This window comes from Taudactylus pleione, unplaced genomic scaffold (assembly GCF_031769625.1).
Source record: "Taudactylus pleione unplaced genomic scaffold, aTauple2 ptg000296l, whole genome shotgun sequence".
NCBI classification, from domain to species: Eukaryota; Metazoa; Chordata; class Amphibia; order Anura; family Myobatrachidae; genus Taudactylus; species Taudactylus pleione.
The window spans coordinates 13,755,515-13,773,203 of record NW_028284698.1 but is presented as its reverse complement, the minus strand read 5'-3'; the positions used below and the strand labels follow the sequence as shown (position 1 = coordinate 13,773,203).

General features: G+C 40.7%; 1 protein-coding gene across 1 annotated transcript in view; it reads right to left on the bottom strand.

The window, feature by feature from the left end:
* GUCY2F (guanylate cyclase 2F, retinal) overlaps positions 1-17,689 on the bottom strand; it is a 149,699-nt gene that overhangs the window by 85,072 nt on the left and 46,938 nt on the right. The window contains exons 5-8 of the mRNA XM_088482930.1: positions 13,037-13,133; positions 3,947-4,090; positions 2,803-2,883; positions 2,536-2,712 (exon numbers count right to left, since the gene is read on the bottom strand). Coding sequence (XP_088339056.1) covers positions 2,536-2,712; positions 2,803-2,883; positions 3,947-4,090; positions 13,037-13,133 — 499 coding nt within the window. The remainder of the gene's footprint in view (positions 1-2,535; positions 2,713-2,802; positions 2,884-3,946; positions 4,091-13,036; positions 13,134-17,689) is intronic.

Sequence of the window (17,689 nt, the reverse complement as noted above, 5' to 3'; positions counted from 1 at the left end):
ATAAAATACCTGACATAAAAATCTGGATCCGTACTCAGTGCAACAGATCTACATATTAGTGAACTCAAAAATTGCACAAATAAATAATTAGAAGAATTCAGTAACAAGTGTCCTGGTTAGGGATAGACAGATTTATCCATATAACATTGCTTTATATAGACACAGTCATAAAGTGCAATGTGCTTGTGATAATCAATAACCCGTGATCAATAATCATGAAAAACATATGATAAATAAATTGTAGAAAAATATTAGAGTATTAAAGTGCTTGCAAATCGTTCATGGAAAATAAATACAGATATACCATAAACAGTGAGTAAGAATGAATTCCTCAAACTTAATAGGATTAACGTCCTAATGGTAACATATGAAAAAATACCATAGAGGACTTGTTAAATGTCTCAGTAAGTATATGTCCAAAATAGATAGTTATAGACAAAGCCTGAGGAAAAAGTATGTCATACCTCTTCTGCTGTCCCTTGTCAAATAAATTTCAAACAAGGGATGAGAGAGAAGTAAACAAAAAACCTCAGGGAAACAACAGTTTAAGAGTGCCTCTGCTGTCCCCGCTCCTGGCAGTGTCTCCCCTCTGATACTAAACATGCATTGCAGAGGAGGAGTGTAAGCCCGGCTTGAATGAGAGAGCGCTGTAGGGATAGAGAAAGAATGAAGAGATACCTCGTGTGATAATGTATTGGATATCGTGCGGCTGACGGTGGTATATCAGCTGGGCTAAGAGTACATGCAGCTCGCCGGATATCGTAGGTAGGAGATGCAGCTGCCTGTAAATCAGCTGAGCTGTAAAGCACAAGGAGCCCGTCGGGTGGACACGCATTTCGCCTCTGACGGCTTGATCACCTGTTCATCGTGAGGTAAGCTTCCTCTCCCTCCCCCCTAATCTATCTTAGTCCATCCAATCACGCTTCTCATTTAGGATAGACACAGTCAGCGTCCAATCAGCAGATAGAGTCATCAAGGCCAGAGAGAGCAATGTAATAGGGTGACGTGTCTCATGGATTCCTATCCTCATTACCATATATAAACATTGAAGGGGAAAGCACATGTTGTAACTGGTGATTGACATGCTCCACAGCCAACCAGTAAATAAAATTCTCAGAGACAAAGGGAACAATTTACCGGAGATACATATAGCGTGGATTCCTGTCCATAACAATGTAGATAAGGGCATGAAAGGAAGAAAACCAACACTATAGCAGGGAAACCAGGGATATATTTAGTGGGTATATAGTACATATAATGAAAGTAATATAAAATGAAATCTGCCAAATAGATTAACAATGTACCTAATGAAACTCTATATGCTATATGTTCAACTACTCTTTCTCAGTACCTCGTTTTTGCAAGCATTACGATCTGTGAGAGTGTATACATGTACACCTAGATCCAGATGCGACTGTGTGTTTTTTTGTTTGTGTGTTTAATTCATCATTGGTAGAGTGATAATATAGCTCACACATGGTACAATTAGAATTAGGTGGTTCATATCTCCAAAGACCTAGTACAATTACATTCTAGGAATTGGGTATTTATACTTTCGCCCAGATCTTCTTTCCTGCATATGAATTATTGATATCATATATATTTTGACATGAGATCTTCTCTTCTACATATGTATTACTGATATCATACATACTTTGACATGTTCTCGTACGAATTATTAATATTGTAGGTATTTTTACATGTGTACTCATTCACTTTTTGAGATTTAGACACCCAGAGTTGCATCTTTTCATATGTTCTCTGTGTTGTCTCTTTAGATTTACGAATAAAAGTTAAGTTTTAATGTGATCAATATATATATTTTTTTCATTCTTTTCATTTCTTCATTTGTTTCATTCCCATCATTCTAAGAGTGCACCAGCAAGACTTTCTTTGTTCTTTTTGCTTCTTCGCATATTTGTTTATTTGTGATTTCGACAAATCTGTCTGGTAGCACCACCAACCTAGTCTTACTATAATTTATTTCAGTTAAGACCCCAATGTTGGTTTTTGAATATTGACACTGATGTTATTTCGATATATGACCTTACTGGATTGTCGAGTGCGGACCCCACTCAACCCCCTTTCTGTTTTCCCACTGTGCCTGCCACCTTTAAGGGAAGAGTGTAGTGCAAATGCAGATGGAGGCCAGTAATGATGCAGTAATGCCCTGACTTTTCATCACACGACCCTTCCTGCACCTCTGTAAGGAGTGTCAGCTAGAAAGGGGGACGGACTATATTAGCGTAACAGCTGATTACAGCCAAGGTTGCATGCACGTAACCCAGTACGTAAAACAATAAAAAGTTTTTGTCTTCATTACTACTACCTACAGTCTGCTGTCATAGACTAGAGCAGATGTAAAAGTATGGTTGTATTGTGATGTGGCTGTAATTGAGAATATATGGGAGCCAGCACAGTTCTCATATAGTATAGGCTTCTTAAATATACATCATACATACATGCTTACAATTGAATACGCCCTTTTGAAAATCCACAAATGACCAAGTACATGGCTTCCTCTTGCTTACTCACCTTAATGAGATCCAACAGAAGGGAAGATTTAAACATCCAGTCAAGTTTTACATCATCATTTCGGAGGAGATCCTCCAAGCTCCCTCGGGAACAAAACTCTGTGACAATGGCGAAGACCCCACAGTCATGGAAGAACCCTTGGAAGGGGTTAACATTTTCATGACGCAAGTCCTTCATCTGTCCATAAGAATGGTCAGAAAAATAAGTGTGAGGCATGGTAAAATGAAAAGTATAAAAATATACCATTGTTATGATGATGTATCATACCATTTCAAAAACATCACTTGTTCCAGGCTTAAGGTCACCAAAATCACCAGAAGGGAACTTCTTCATCCATACCCAGTCACCCTTGGGAGAAATAGTTATATAAATATGCATGAGTACTACATGGCATATATAATTATTATTATTAATAATAATAATAATAATAATAATAATAATAAACATATGCTTTTAGGTGTTAAGAAACAATAGTAATTTTGAATTTGGAGGAAATTGCAATATTCAGTGGTTTTTCATCATTAACATGTGAAGCTATTTAATTGCAAAATAATTTATGTAAGTATCCTTTACCAAACACCATGGCCACTTATTGCACCAGATGGTCAGTGTGTGCAAATGGTGCAGCAGTCTACTAACTCTGCAAGCCAATGATGATATATTATTTACATATTATATACATTTAGCAATCAGCTGAATTAATTTAATTTGATACAATAGGAGGCCATACGGACTGGGATTATGGAATGCTCTGAAGGAGACTATGGGGTAAATTTACTGAAGTGAGAGTTTTTAGAAGTGAGTTTTAAAAGTGATGTTGCCCATAGCAACCAATGAGATTCTAGCTATTATCTTCTATAAGGTGCTAGTTAAATGTTAAGTAGAATCTGATTAGTTGCTATGGGCAACATCACTTTTAAAACTCACTTTTAATAACTCTCACTCTTTACCTCTAGATGTGAAAGTATTGCAGAAAGTAGGTACAAGTCTGGTCAAATGGTATTAAACAGGTACTTTAGTGATATCACCTTGTTCTAAAAGCATGTTAGTGTCATATATTATATATAACAAGTAGTGAAATCAAGAAACCAATGACGCGAGGATCAGCTTTTACATTATTTTGAATGCTAAAATAGCTCATATTATGTTGCAAGGAGGTGATCATGCAAGATGCTTCTATGCGCCATGTTTGGCATGATAATGGAAGACTTGCTGTCTCCACTGACTTTGAGCTGCTGGGCATGATGATGGTTTGAGGAGAAATGTCAGCGGGGACCAGTACATTGCTCAGGGTTATGCCTAACTTCATATCTTAGTGACTTTGTATTATAGTGGAGATTAATCCATTTGGGGGATAATATACTATAACCTGTGCTTTGTCCAGTTAGCTATATTTGTAAATTATACCTACCTCATAAACAGCAACATTGGAATTCTCATAGGTAGCTGGGGTCAAACTCTTAATGGAACCAGACCTCATTGGTGACTTCATACTTCGGGCATCTGATACACCCTGTCCACTGTCACTGGTGCGACTCCCAGCACTGCTTGATTTCTGAAAAAGAGCCAGTTATATGAGGCTAATGTCATCATGGACAAGTTATCAACCTCAAAAGAATAATAATCCTGGTAACCTACAGTAAATCTTTATTATCAATTAATAGGAAATCCATTAACACAACATAAGAAGCATGATACAGTAGATAGATAGATAGATAGATAGATAGATAGATAGATACAGGGCCGGATTAAGGCTTGGGGGGGCCCCAGGGCAACTAAGTTGCGGGGGCCCCCTTCAAGCCACACAGAGCCGAGCTCAGCCCAGCCGTGCCCCAGCAACAGTCCCCCCTTAACAGTAGTCCACCCAGGAGTGCCCCTAGTAGTAATCCCCCTCTATGCTGTGTCCCCCAGTAGTGGTCCCAGCAGTGTGCATTGCCCCCAGTAGTATCCCCAGCAGTGCCCCTAGTAGTAGTCTTTCCCCCCCCAGCAGTGCCCCTAGTAGTAGTCCGATCCCCCCCCCAGCAGTGCCCTTAGTAGTAGTCTTCCCCCCCCCCAGCAGTGCCCCTAGTAGTAGTCCGTCCCCCCCCCCAGCAGTGCACTTAGTAGTAGTCCGTTCCCCCCCAGCAGTGTCCTTAGGAGTAGTCATCCCCACCCCCAGACACACACACACAGGGACGACTGCCCCTGTCGCACCCCCCTTAATCCGGCACTGGTTAGATAGATAGATAGATAGCTACTGTAGATAGATAGATGAGGGTATAACTAAGACATGTAAAAAAGTATAAAAAAGTAAGAGACTCAGAACTGTCAAACAGGGAACCTTGAACTCCCGTAGCAGATCTGTAACTAAGGTCATCAAACAATATGAATTAATAAAGAATGTTCCTGATTAAGAGCTAAGGGCTTGATTCAGCAAAGATCGCAGATGCGATTACGCACACAGACGGGTGATTGTTGCAGTCTGTGCATGCGTATGCATCGCAGTGCACATGCTGGTCACTGCGATCAGTATTGCAATCGCAGTGACTACGCATTCCGCCCATTTCCTAGTGTAGTGTGCAGAATGGGGAGAATATCCCCGGGGATCAGTGGGTCTGTGCATAGGTGGTGGGTTCTTCTTATGATGCGTTTCTATAAGAATCGCATCATTTAGCCCCATCCCCTAATTAAATATGCGTCGTTCACGACAAATTCCCTTGAGGGCTTAATGACGCAACGCATCCGGCCTCACCCCCAACACCGCCCACCTGCTTCTCCTCCCCAGCCTTTTCCCGGGAAGGGAATCTCAGATGCCGGTAAGTATGGTGTAATATAAGGTGGGCGTCCATATGCTGTGCTGTGACGACATAGTGATCGCAGTGGATTAGCGTATCATCGCAGTGAGACTGTGTGCGTAATCGCAGCCACGATCGCATCTGCGATCCTTGCTGAATTAGGCCCTAAGAACACTGTGAGATAAATTGGGTTAGTCTGCCAAACTGCAGCCCCATAAAGTTGTCTATTGCTAGGAGGCAATATGAAGTGGTATCACAAAAATACATTAAAGCAGAAGATTGATGTTTTAGTTACTCTGTATCTATCATTTGTTATATATTTATTAACCATTAAGAAAAAATGTGGTATATTTTGCGGTTATTAACATCTGCGGTGGACATACACATCTCTCCAGATCTTAACGGCTATTCAGAGTAGCACAGATGTCAGCTGGGTTTCCAGTTGTGGCTAAATGGTCATTTGCATCTGCAAAGATCCTGTGTTTTCAGACAGATATCGTGCACCCAAGATAATCGCTAGATCAAACACTGGACACATTAAGGATAATTCATGAATCCCAGAACCCCACAGTTCCTTTGTGACATCATGTACCTATATTTGTGCAATTGCATAATTTTATGGGGATCCTCATTCTTTTATGGGCCAAGCTGGTGGAATCTTCAGGTGGTGAAAAAGTTATCATTAGCAGGTGGGAGCAGTTGTGCGTTCCTCGCGGAGTGTGGATTTTGTGTGCATCTACAATTACAGTAATCACTCTCACACCCTTATCCTCTCCCAATTTCACACCATCACCCCACTCTTACACACTGACCCCGCTCTCACGCCCTCACCCCGCTCTCACACCCTCAACCCACTCTCATATCCACACCCTGCCCACTCTCCAACCTCACCCAGCCATTACACCCTCACTATGATCTCACATCCTCACCCCGCTCTCACACCTACACCGTCTCCTCACTCTCACATCCTCTCCCCGCTCTTACACACTCACCCCACTCTCCAACCTCACCCAGCCATTACACCCTCACCATGATCTCACATCCTCACCCCGCTCTCACACCTACACCGTCTCCTCACTCTCACATCCTCTCCCCGCTCTTACACACTCACCCCGCTCTCACACCCTCACCCAGCCATTACACCCTCACCATGATCTCACATCCTCACCCCGCTCTCACACCTACACCGTCTCCTCACTCTCACATCCTCTCCCCGCTCTTACACACTCACCCCGCTCTCTCACACCCTCACCCAGCCATTACACCCTCACCATGATCTCACATCTTCACCCCGCTCTCACACCTACACCGTCTCCCCATTCTCACATCCTCTCCCCGCTCTTACACACTCACCCTGCTCTCACACCCTCACCCCGCTCTCACACCTACACCCTCACCCTGCCCTTACACCCTCGCGCTGCTCTCTCAGAGTAGTGTCTAGATGTCCTTCACGGAGAGAGGTGCCATCCACGTGGACATAGAAGGGGAATATAATCTTGTAGCGAGCCACCGAGCCCAAAGTGTGGCGAGCGAACAAGTTTCTTCTTTAGGTGAACTTTATGGGCATGGAATTGCACTGCCGCCCTCACTACACGTCACTTCCAGATTCATAGCATGAAGGGGAAATAAGCTGTACCACTCTCTCACCCTCACCTCTATATTATAGATTGACACATTAACAACCACCCCCACAGCCCAAACATTGACAATTTTTTTAAACTGGTTTACACACCAATTGATGCCCCACCTCTGCTGTAGCTCCACCCACATTATCCCAGCAACGGCCACGTCTGACAAACTGCCCCACCCTGCCTATTTTGTCAGTCCCAGGCCCCACAATCTCTGATGGCAGCCCTGTAATTACTTTTGAATTAACATGAATTAGTTTTGTGTGAAGAGAAGGAAATGAGATAAAGTGGAATAGAGGATGCATTAGCAGTGTAGTTCCTTGCTTTGTGGGTGTTCCGTATAGTTAATTGGACACAACTGCATCTTTCTTTCACATTTTGTAGGGAGTAGCATTTCTGTGTGCAATTCCACCAATGTAGTAAAAAAAAAAAAAACATAGAACATACAAAACTAACACAGAATAAATACAGTAGCAATATCCCCTTGATCTCTTCATTAATTTAGGCCATTAATAAAGGTAATTCAAGCAATAGGAGAAAACCAAAACATTTAAATGAATGTAAGGAGTGATCACAGTGTTAGTAGGTTGGGTTTTGAAGTGTCATTTCACCCTTTCCACTATGAGAGACTTGTCAGGTGCAGGTCCATGGACTGGAAAAAGGGGATGCGCTAGGTGGACAAGGATATGTACTTGCACATTGTGAGTACTAACATTTTGGGGTTAGTAAGTGACCCTAGCTCTTTACTAGAGCCTACCCTTCTCCCACCTATGTAACTCACATTGGTACACTTTCACTGATGTTCCAATCTCCACAATTCCTCTTCTGTGCCACGACCCCAGCTTCTGGCTAGCAGGGTGCCTGTAACGGTGCTCTGCTGCCAGTATGGCTGCTGTAGTGCCGCCCGACAACAACCCTGCAGTCTGTACGGTCGCCTGGAGCATCCTCAGGATGCTCGGGGCAGGGCTGTACTTGTCAGCGCTGGTGGCAATGCCTCAGAGGCATGACTTTATCCATTCAGGGAGCGTGACCGGAATAGGGAGCAGTGCCACCCTGTTACAGCACTGGTTATAAGCTCTCTCACTGTCAGGAGCTATCTTAACCTATGTTTTCACATCTGCATTAATTCTGTCTACAGTACCTTGTTCGTTCTTGTTTTATGTAACTCCTCTGCTTTTGCTACAATCTCTGCTCCCACTTAGTATCACTTCTGTCCTCTAGGATGTAAGCTCTCCTCTTGCTTTTCCTTCACAATACTGTGAGGTGTATGTACAGATGTGTCATCTTGCATCTCTGCCGCTTGCGTGGCAAACGTGTGCATGGATCGCGCCATACGAGATGCAGGTTGACATATCTGTACTAAGCCTTGGAGAGAGATAAAGTGGATGGAGATAAAGTACCAACCAATCAGCTCCTAACTGTCACTTTTCAAACACAGCCTGTAATGTGACAGTAAGGAGCTGATTGGTTGGTACTTTATCTCCATCCACTTTATGTCTCTCCAAGGCTTAGTACAAACACCCAATATGTCCCTGTCTCACAGACCTATTTCTTGAGTCCTGGGCACTGGCCTGCTCATGCGGTGCTGATATCACTTATACTCACTAGCTTGCCAATAGCTGGATCTGCATTTCTATGTACTGTTTTTACTCTACTCAGTCAATATGTTGTTGATTGATCAGTGTGGGGTCTATGTACTAAGTAGTGATAAGAGACAGAGTGAAAAGTGATAAGTCTGTGATAAGGTGGCAGCCAATCAGCTCCCAACTGCCATCTCACAGGCTGTGTTTGAAAAATGACAGTTGGGAGCTGATTGGCTGCCACCTTATCACAGACTTATCACTTTTCACTCTGTCTCCTAACACTGCTTAGTACATAGACCCCTAAATGTTTTTCTTTTATGTATCATTCATTGTTGTTTGTTCATTGTTTAATGCTGTTAAATGTGTTCCATGTTCTCCCCTTTGTACGGTGCTGAGGAACATTTGTAACGCATTACAGAAAAAATATAATAATGATAACATGACATGTTTCCTACTGTCCAGAGCACTGTAGCACCTTAAAAAATCAATGACAATAATACTGCAGCTAATAATTATTACTGCGGCTGAGGTGCTTACAGTTATTGTGGACTTAAATTATGTAAAATAAAATAATCACACACATAATAACAAAGAAGAACCTCAGTATTAATCTATACTAAAAGAGGAATAGATTAATTTAGGTCCAAAACAAACACTTTAAAGTAGCAATAATAATCTGTCATATTGACCATATCAATAATTGTGATATTCCTTTTATGCACACTGATTTAATCTAAAGCTGTATTTCAAGTCATTTGGCAAAATATGCTGATTTTATTGAGTATTATGTAGTAAAGATGGTGATTCAGATACATATATATATATATATATATATATATATATTATTAACATGTATTATTTAGAAAGGAGATGTTTTGCTTAACCATGTTGTTAAATGCATTTTAAATTCTGTAGTGATGTTGCAGTCTATGCACATTTTTTATATTGCTTCTTATGAGACATATTAGGACATATTCTAATATTGGCATAAATAAGAAACAATACTCAGGGGAGGCTTGTCCTCTGCACACAGTAAGCACTGTGAATATGATTTATAGTAAGGACTATGTGTTATTTAGATACGTTTTATAAATTAAGCCACAAGCACAAAGTGGTACAGTAACAGCTGCAATTACATAAAGCAATTAGTATGGTTGAAAATAATAGATCTAGGGAGAGGCAAAGCAAAACCCCCCACTGCAACAGTTGCCAAATTAGCCTTACAGGGCGAGAAAAATTCATCAATTATCATCAAACTTTTCTTTAATAATTATAGCTTATCCATTTTAAATAATGTTATAGACTTTAAATTAACCATCTCATATGATAAGGCAGAGGTTCCCAAACTGCACCATTACAGTCCACGTTTTAAGAATAGCCATGCTTGAGCACAGGTGACTTAATTAGTACCTCAGTCAATTTGATTTAACCATCTAGACTCAAGCATGGATATCCTTAAAACCTGGACTGTAATTTGCAGACTTTGGGCACCTATGTAGTAAGGAACTCAACTATCTTTATAGTAAAGAATTCCTTCCTATGCTGATAGTGAAACCTACTTTCCTACATTCTCAGTGGTTGTCCCCTTATCCTCTGTAAAACAAATTTGTCCTTGTGATCATACACAGATGCTGGATCCTCCTTTGAGGATAAACCTCTCTCCCTTTGACATGTAAGTGCTCGTTTGGGCACATGACTATGATGTCAGCCACTCTAGAATGCCCGAGAATGGGGAATTGGTACAATACAATGAAAAGGAATTGGTGATAGTGGTAGAATACAACAAGCTAATAACAACTTTGAAAATATACAGGCAAATACATTATACATGTAATTGCTCTTAATAAACAAAATACACGTTAAACTGTGCTTGTCCTTTATAGCCATAAAAGGGACAGCTAATGGATACCTGAAAGTTCTAAATTTTTATTTAAATTCACCCAAGGATCCTAGATTGTATGATTTGTTTTTCATGTTATGGGTAATTGTTGTTGTTTTCTTTTTAAACATAAGTTTTTTTGATGTTAGCCAGAAACAGACAACAAATAGAGGTACAGAATAAGGGGAGAGGTAAAGCAGGGAACATGGGATGCACAGATCTCACATACATTGGGTCCTATTTATCAATATTAATTTTACTAAAACAATGTGAACAATTATTTTAGTATGATATAAATGTATTAAAGGGCAATCGGTTCCCCAACTCCTGCTCTGCTCTGACTGGCAGACCAGAACCAGCAGCCAGCCCCTGTGATCAGCTTTGTGGTCTACATAGACCACAAGCTGATCACTTTAAAAAAATAGTTAAAAAACAAACACCTGCATCCAAGAACCGGAGATCGATGTCCTCTGGAGCTCTGGTCAGCTGGTCTCCCGGCTCCTGCACTGTGACCCTGGTCAGCTGCTCTATGCCTGAATCTCACTTTGCAGCACAGAGCAGCCGACCAGGATCACAGTGCAGGAGACCAGCTGACCGTAGACCACACCGGAGCACCAATAACCAAGGTAAGTGTAAGCAGAACAGGGTAGGGGATCACATGGGTTGGCGATTGTGCGGGCAGGGGGGCTTGGTTGTACCGGCGTTGCATATGTGGACACCTTCACACTGTTTTTTTTGCAAAAAATACAGTGAAAAGTGTGTGGAGGGGATTTGCAGGGACAGAGCTTTATCATAAGCTCTGTCCCTGCAAGGGATTTTTGATACATTCCTGTGATATTTAGTAAGTTCACAATGCGAATTTACGTGAAGATATATCACACTACAACTGCATTTGAAATGCAGATTGTATTAAATAGGGGCCCAAGTATTTTATTTGATGAGAGAAATGGCAATGGAGTAGGTGTCTTAGTTACATTGCTTTATAATATTTAAGAAATTCAGTAACTTCCAGTCCTCCTCCAGAAGTATATTAGATTAGTATAGAGTATTTCAGACAGAGAGGACAGGGATTTGCGAGGCCTTGCTTAAGAGATAAAGTTTACTGAGGAAGAAATCAGATTCCTCTAGTGATCGTGGTATTGTTCTGATCCAGTTTATGGCGACTGACAAGGTAAATTGGAAGCCCCCCTTGTAGAATATGTTGTGTTCTGTGAGGAGAGACGTGACTGATCTCAGTTCTCCTTTTCTTGTAGTGTGATACCACCTGGTTCTGATAGGAGCTAATGGACATTACAATATAGGAGGCTGCCACCAGGTGGAGCCCTTACACGCCAAAACAGAGATAAGTCAACGACAGGACAATGTGTTTGTGGTTGCACATGCGCAGTTTAAATTGGGAGATCCCGAGGAGCGGAAGGCAGAGTGGGACGAGCTGTCGCGGGTCTGCTGTGAGAGACAAGAGACTGAGCAAAGCATTATCGCTGAAGTAGTGAGGTGACAGAAGCCACTGAGACTAAAGACAGTGTGTCAGCACTGGGAGTCACAGCTGAGATCACATGTGGCCTCATTGCAGGTAATGAAGTATGGAGGAATCATTCCGTCATTCATTACCTCATTCTAATGTGTATCCGAGGTACGATATGTCGGGCCGTAGAGCTGACATATCGCTCTAGTACACATTGCTCATTGTGTACCCGGTAGTAGGTGTAAAAGCCTAGAAAAAGCTACAATTTAAAATTAAAATGTGTGGGGTCCCCGCTACAAGTGATAACCAGCCCCAGACCTCCCATTTTATTTTTGGTGTCCCAATTTTCTAAGGAATTCCAGGCCTGGTCTGACCATTATGGGGCTAGTTAATGTTATGGCAGGGATACCCCATGCTGCATGTCTCCCTGCTAAGGCATTATCCCCCTGGCTGGTTCAACCTGGTGCCAGTTATTGGAGAATATGGGGAACCGTGCACTGTTTTTGCCCCCATTTTCCAATACCAGCCTAGGCTGAAAGGTCCGGGGCTGGTTGTTGATTTGGAGGTGGCAGGGGAGCACTTTTTTTTAATTTTGACTATTTTTAGGCTTGTACACCTAACAAGGCCTGCACAAATCATAGTGATCTGTACAGTGTTTCTGTTTGGGTGGGTTTGCCATCGGTGGACTTTAGAGCTACAAAAAATTACTGACATCAACGTCGGGTTTCCATTGAAACTGAAACCCAATGGATGATAGATAGTTGTGCCCATCGGTAACCATTGGTTTAGGGTTAGAAACAAAACCGACAGTTAGTAAATTAACCTCCAGCCTAGAGTTCAGTTGCATGTAAAGAATAGCAGAGAAATAATCAAGTAAATGTTCACATAACATATAGGAGCAGGTATTAATGTAATTCAATAAAAGGAAAGTGGGAAAATATAAAGAAAATTAAAGTTTCTACTGTCAGTCTGTCTTTCTCAGCTCACATAGGACTTTAGCAAGACTTTCATGCTGTTGAAAATCCTTACATTGTTGAGTATACATTCATATTTAATAGACATACTAGATGCCCTGGTCTATAACAAAGCATAGATAAGAATACTGCATTTTATATTGGGAGCTTACGTAAATGTGTGGAATTCGGGTCACTGAAGGGCCATGTTTTCCTTACCTTGGTGCTAATTTGCGGATTAATAAATGTAACATCATCCAGAGTCAATAGAATTTTGTTAGGTCCTCTAACTAATTTAATTTTATTAATGCGACGTCTGTAAAACACAAGAACATAGGTGCTCGGGTTACGTCATGCCTTGGATTGTTAGCAAGAAATTAATATGAAAATAATTGGTGACATATTTAAACATTAAACAGCATAGGGGAATGATAATGATGTACATGGTAATTATGATTCTATATACTAAAAATTGTGGCCACATAAATATTAAGTATCTTTAGTGGTTTAATAAGTTTGGGCTGTTCTGACAGTGGTGAAGGTGGTAGAAATTTGGTCATCTGTGGCCGCTGATATACTGATTGCTCTGTGCATAATGTAAGCTTTGGCTTATAGTAAAATAATATACTCTGGGAGAGGGACAGTGAATGGGACACAAAACAAATAAATGGGAACCCCAAAGTACAGAGTGCTTTCATCTACCACTTCATTGCAGACTTCAAAACTTTTATATGTAAGTGCATTTGCTTACTGTCACTCTTGCCTTTGCTCCAGTAATCAATACATTCAACCCTAGAAATGATTTACGTAATTTCCTATTTTCATTGACAGCAAGAGTTAATTCTTTAATCCACCAGTCCCTTGTTACTTAAATTAAAATGTTCCTTTTTCTAGACTTTTGCATAAATATATCTGGAAGAAAATGTGAAAAATTAATTGCCCCCCTAAACTTAATAACTGGTTCTGCCATCCTTAGCAGCAACAACTGCAATGATATGCTTTTGATAACTGGAGATCAGTCTTTCACATCACTGTGGAGGAATTTGGGCCCACTCTTCTTTGCAGAATTGCTTTAATTCAGCCACATTTGAGAGTTTTTCAGCAGGAACTGACGTTTGAAGGTCTCGCCACAGCATCTTAATAGGATTCAAGTCAGGACTTTGTTTGTTTTGAGTCATCCACACCATTATACTACCATCACCATGTATGACTATTGGTATGATGTAATTATTGTGCAATGTTGTGTTAGTTTTATGTTAGATATATAACAGGACTCATGTTTTCCAAAAACTAACATTTTTAACTCATCTGTCTAAAGAATATTAGCCCGAAAGGATTAGGGGTCATCAATGTGATTTTTTGGGGCAAATGCGAGACAAGCCTTTGTGTTCTTATTAGTTAGCGGTAGTTTTTGCCTTGCATCTCTCTCACTGACCAGTTTTGCTCAGTTTCATTCTTATGGTGGAATCATAAATGCTGACATTAACTGAGGTGAGCGAGGCCTGCAGGTCCTTAGATGTTTGTCTGGGTTATTTTGTGGCTTCCCAGAGCCTTAGAAATGGCTTTATAACGTTTTCAAATTTATATATTTCAATAACTTTCTCATCTCTCCTGGAACTTTGCGGCATACTGTGCTGCTTGGTCAGACCTTTTAGCCATCTTTACATTGATGGAAAGGTTTTGTTTTAGTGAAGTTTAGATTCAACAGGGATGGCAGTGATCAAGCCTGATTGTGTCTAGTCTAATTGAAACCAATTATCAATTCAATTTGGTTCACTGGTTGAATGAGTAACTAAGGGGGCAATTATTATCTCACACAGGATCAGATGGTGTTGGATATTTTTTTTTCCTTCAAAAAATTAAATGATCATTAATAAACTGTATCTTGTGTTTACTCAGGTTGTCTTTGTCTTATATTTAATTTTGTGTGAAAATCTAAAACAACTAGGTATGACAAATATGCATCAAGAAAGGGGCAAAAACTTTTTCATGCCACTGTATGTACACTTGCATATAATATTAACATTTTGTACATGTTGACATTTTGTCAATGTTTTAGCATGTTGAATGTCGACATTATAAACATGTGTAATTAATCTCACCTGTATTTGTATAAGTCCCCTAGAGTCACTGTAGGGAGGGCTTCTGCCTATAACAACCACCCATTGTTCCCATACATTATGACGCACTCGCCGGTACTTAAGATGCCGCCAGGTCTTAACCTTCGGTCAATAGGGGCTTATACAAACAGTGGGAGTTCACAAGGTAAAACTGGAGTAGTAGTACAAAGGTAATATTAACCATGGAGAAGCCCGCAGCCGTGAACACAAGCAAGATAGAACACACACTAATAACAGCATGAATATCAGCAATACTAAGTAATTCTTTTGCAGGGTAATTACCACAGAGTAGCGTGCACTGCAGACAATAACAGAATACGATTACATATAAACACAACTACATAAAATAGTGGCAAAGAGATATGTACATACAGTCAGGCGCATAAATATTGGGACATTGACAGAATTTTCATATTTTGGCCTCTATTCACCACCACAATGGCTTTGAAATTAAACAATCAAGATGTGCTTTAACTGCAGACTTTCAGATTTAATTTGAGGGTAATTACATCCAAATCAGGTGAACAGTGTAGGAATTACAACGATTTCTATATGTGCCTCCCACTTTTTAAGGGGCCAAAAGTAATGGGACTATCAACTCGAAAGCTATTTCATGGACAGGTGTGGCCTATTCCCTCATTATTTCATTATCAATTAAGCAGGTAAAAGGTCTGGAGTTGATTCTAGGTGTGACATTTGCATTTGGAATCAATTGCTGTTGACTCTCAATATGAGATCCAAAGATCTGTCACTATCAGTGAAGCAAGCCATCATTAGGCTGAAAAATCAAAACAAACCCATCAGAGAGATAGCAAAAACATTAGGTGTGGCCAAATCAACTGTTTGGAACATTCTTAAAAAGAAAGAACGCACTGGAGAGCTCAGCAACACCAAAAGACCCGGAAGACCACGGAAAACAACTGTGGTGGATGACAGAAGAATTATTCACCTGGTGAAGAAAAACCCCTTCACAACAGTTGGCCAAATCAAGAACACTCTCCAGGAGGTAGGTGTATATGTGTCAAAGTCAACAATCAAGAGAAGACTTCACAAGAGTGAATATAGAGGGATCACCACAAGATGTAAACCATTGGTGAGCCACAAAAACAGGAAGACCAGATTAGAGTTTGCCAAACAACATCTAAAAAGCCATTACAGTTCTGGAACAACATCCTATAGACAGATGAGACAAAGATCAACTTGTACCACAGTGATGGGAAGAGAAGAGTATGGAGAAGGAAAGGAACTGCTCATGATCCAAAACATACCACCTCATCAGTGAAGCATGGTGGTGGTAGTGTCATAGCGTGGGCATGTATGGTTGCCAATGGAACTGGTTCCCTTGTATTTATTGATGATGTGACTGCTGACAAAAGCAGCAGAATGAATTCTGAAGTGTTTCGGGCAATATTATATGCTCATATTCAGTAAAATGCTTCAGAACTCATTGGACGGAGCTTCACAGTGCAGATGGACAATGACCCGAAGCAAACTGCAAAAGCAACCAATGAGTTTTTTAAGGCTAAAAAGTGGAATGTTATGCAATGGCCAAGTCCATCCCCTGACCTGAATCTGATTGAGCATGCATTTCACTTGATGAAGACAAAACTGAAGGGAAAATGCCCCAAGAACAAGCAGGAACTGAAGACATTTGCAGTAGAGGCCTGGTAGAGCATCACCAGGGATGAAACCCAGCATCTGGTGATGTCTATGCGTTCCAGACTTCAGGCTGTAATTGCCTGCAAAGGATTTGCAACAAAGTATTAAAAAGTGAAAATTAGATTTAGGATTGTTTCATTTGTCCCATTATTTTTGGCCCATTAAAAAGTGGGAGCCACATATAGAAACCGTTGTAATTTCTACACCGTTCACCTGATTTGGATGTAATTACCCTCAAATTAAATCTGAAAGTCTGCAGTTAAAGCACATCTTGTTTGTTTCATTTCAAAGCCATTGTGGTGGTAAATAGAGGCCAAATTATGAAAATTCTGTCAATGTCCCAATATTTATGCACATGACTGTATATTGCAGGATGGAATAGCAAAAGTACACAACACCAATGGCTTGCAGAGTGGATTTGCAGTACAATGAATGTTCCAAGTATACTTGCAACAGGTACAAGTAATGCAAGGCAAATCCAGGACAGGAACCAGGAATTCCAAACAGCAGATACAGGAACAGGGACCGGATGGCACGACTTCCACAAGAAACTATCTCTAGCAAGGTAGGAATGGGCTGGCTGCCCTATAACAGAAGTCAGAGCCAATCCTGTGTGAGAAAATGAGACCAGCCTCTGGTAATTACCTGGCAACTTCATGAAGAATGCTTCATTTAAAGTGTCTGCATGCAGATGTCTTCTGGGAACCCATGATATTTCCTCTGGTCCATATCCATTCCAGTGTACAAAGAAATAAACTTGTCCACAGACAAAATTCAGGATATTTTCCACAATGTACTCTTGATGGCCTTGGATTAATACTGGAAATGGTCGGACAGACTTGAATTTCTTGAATACCAACACAGATTTCAGCAGACAACAATGGAAGGTGTTGAAGATCTTATGGGATTTGGGCAGTTTGAGACGGAAAGCCACTGTGTTCACTTGGTTGATGATTTGGAATGGTCCAATGTATCTGGGACCAAAATTCTGTGATGGTTGTCGAAGTTTAATGTTCTGGGTGGACAACCATACTTTATTGGCCACTTTAATCGTACATGGCCTGTGAAGTCTATCTGCAAAGACTTTTGAGCA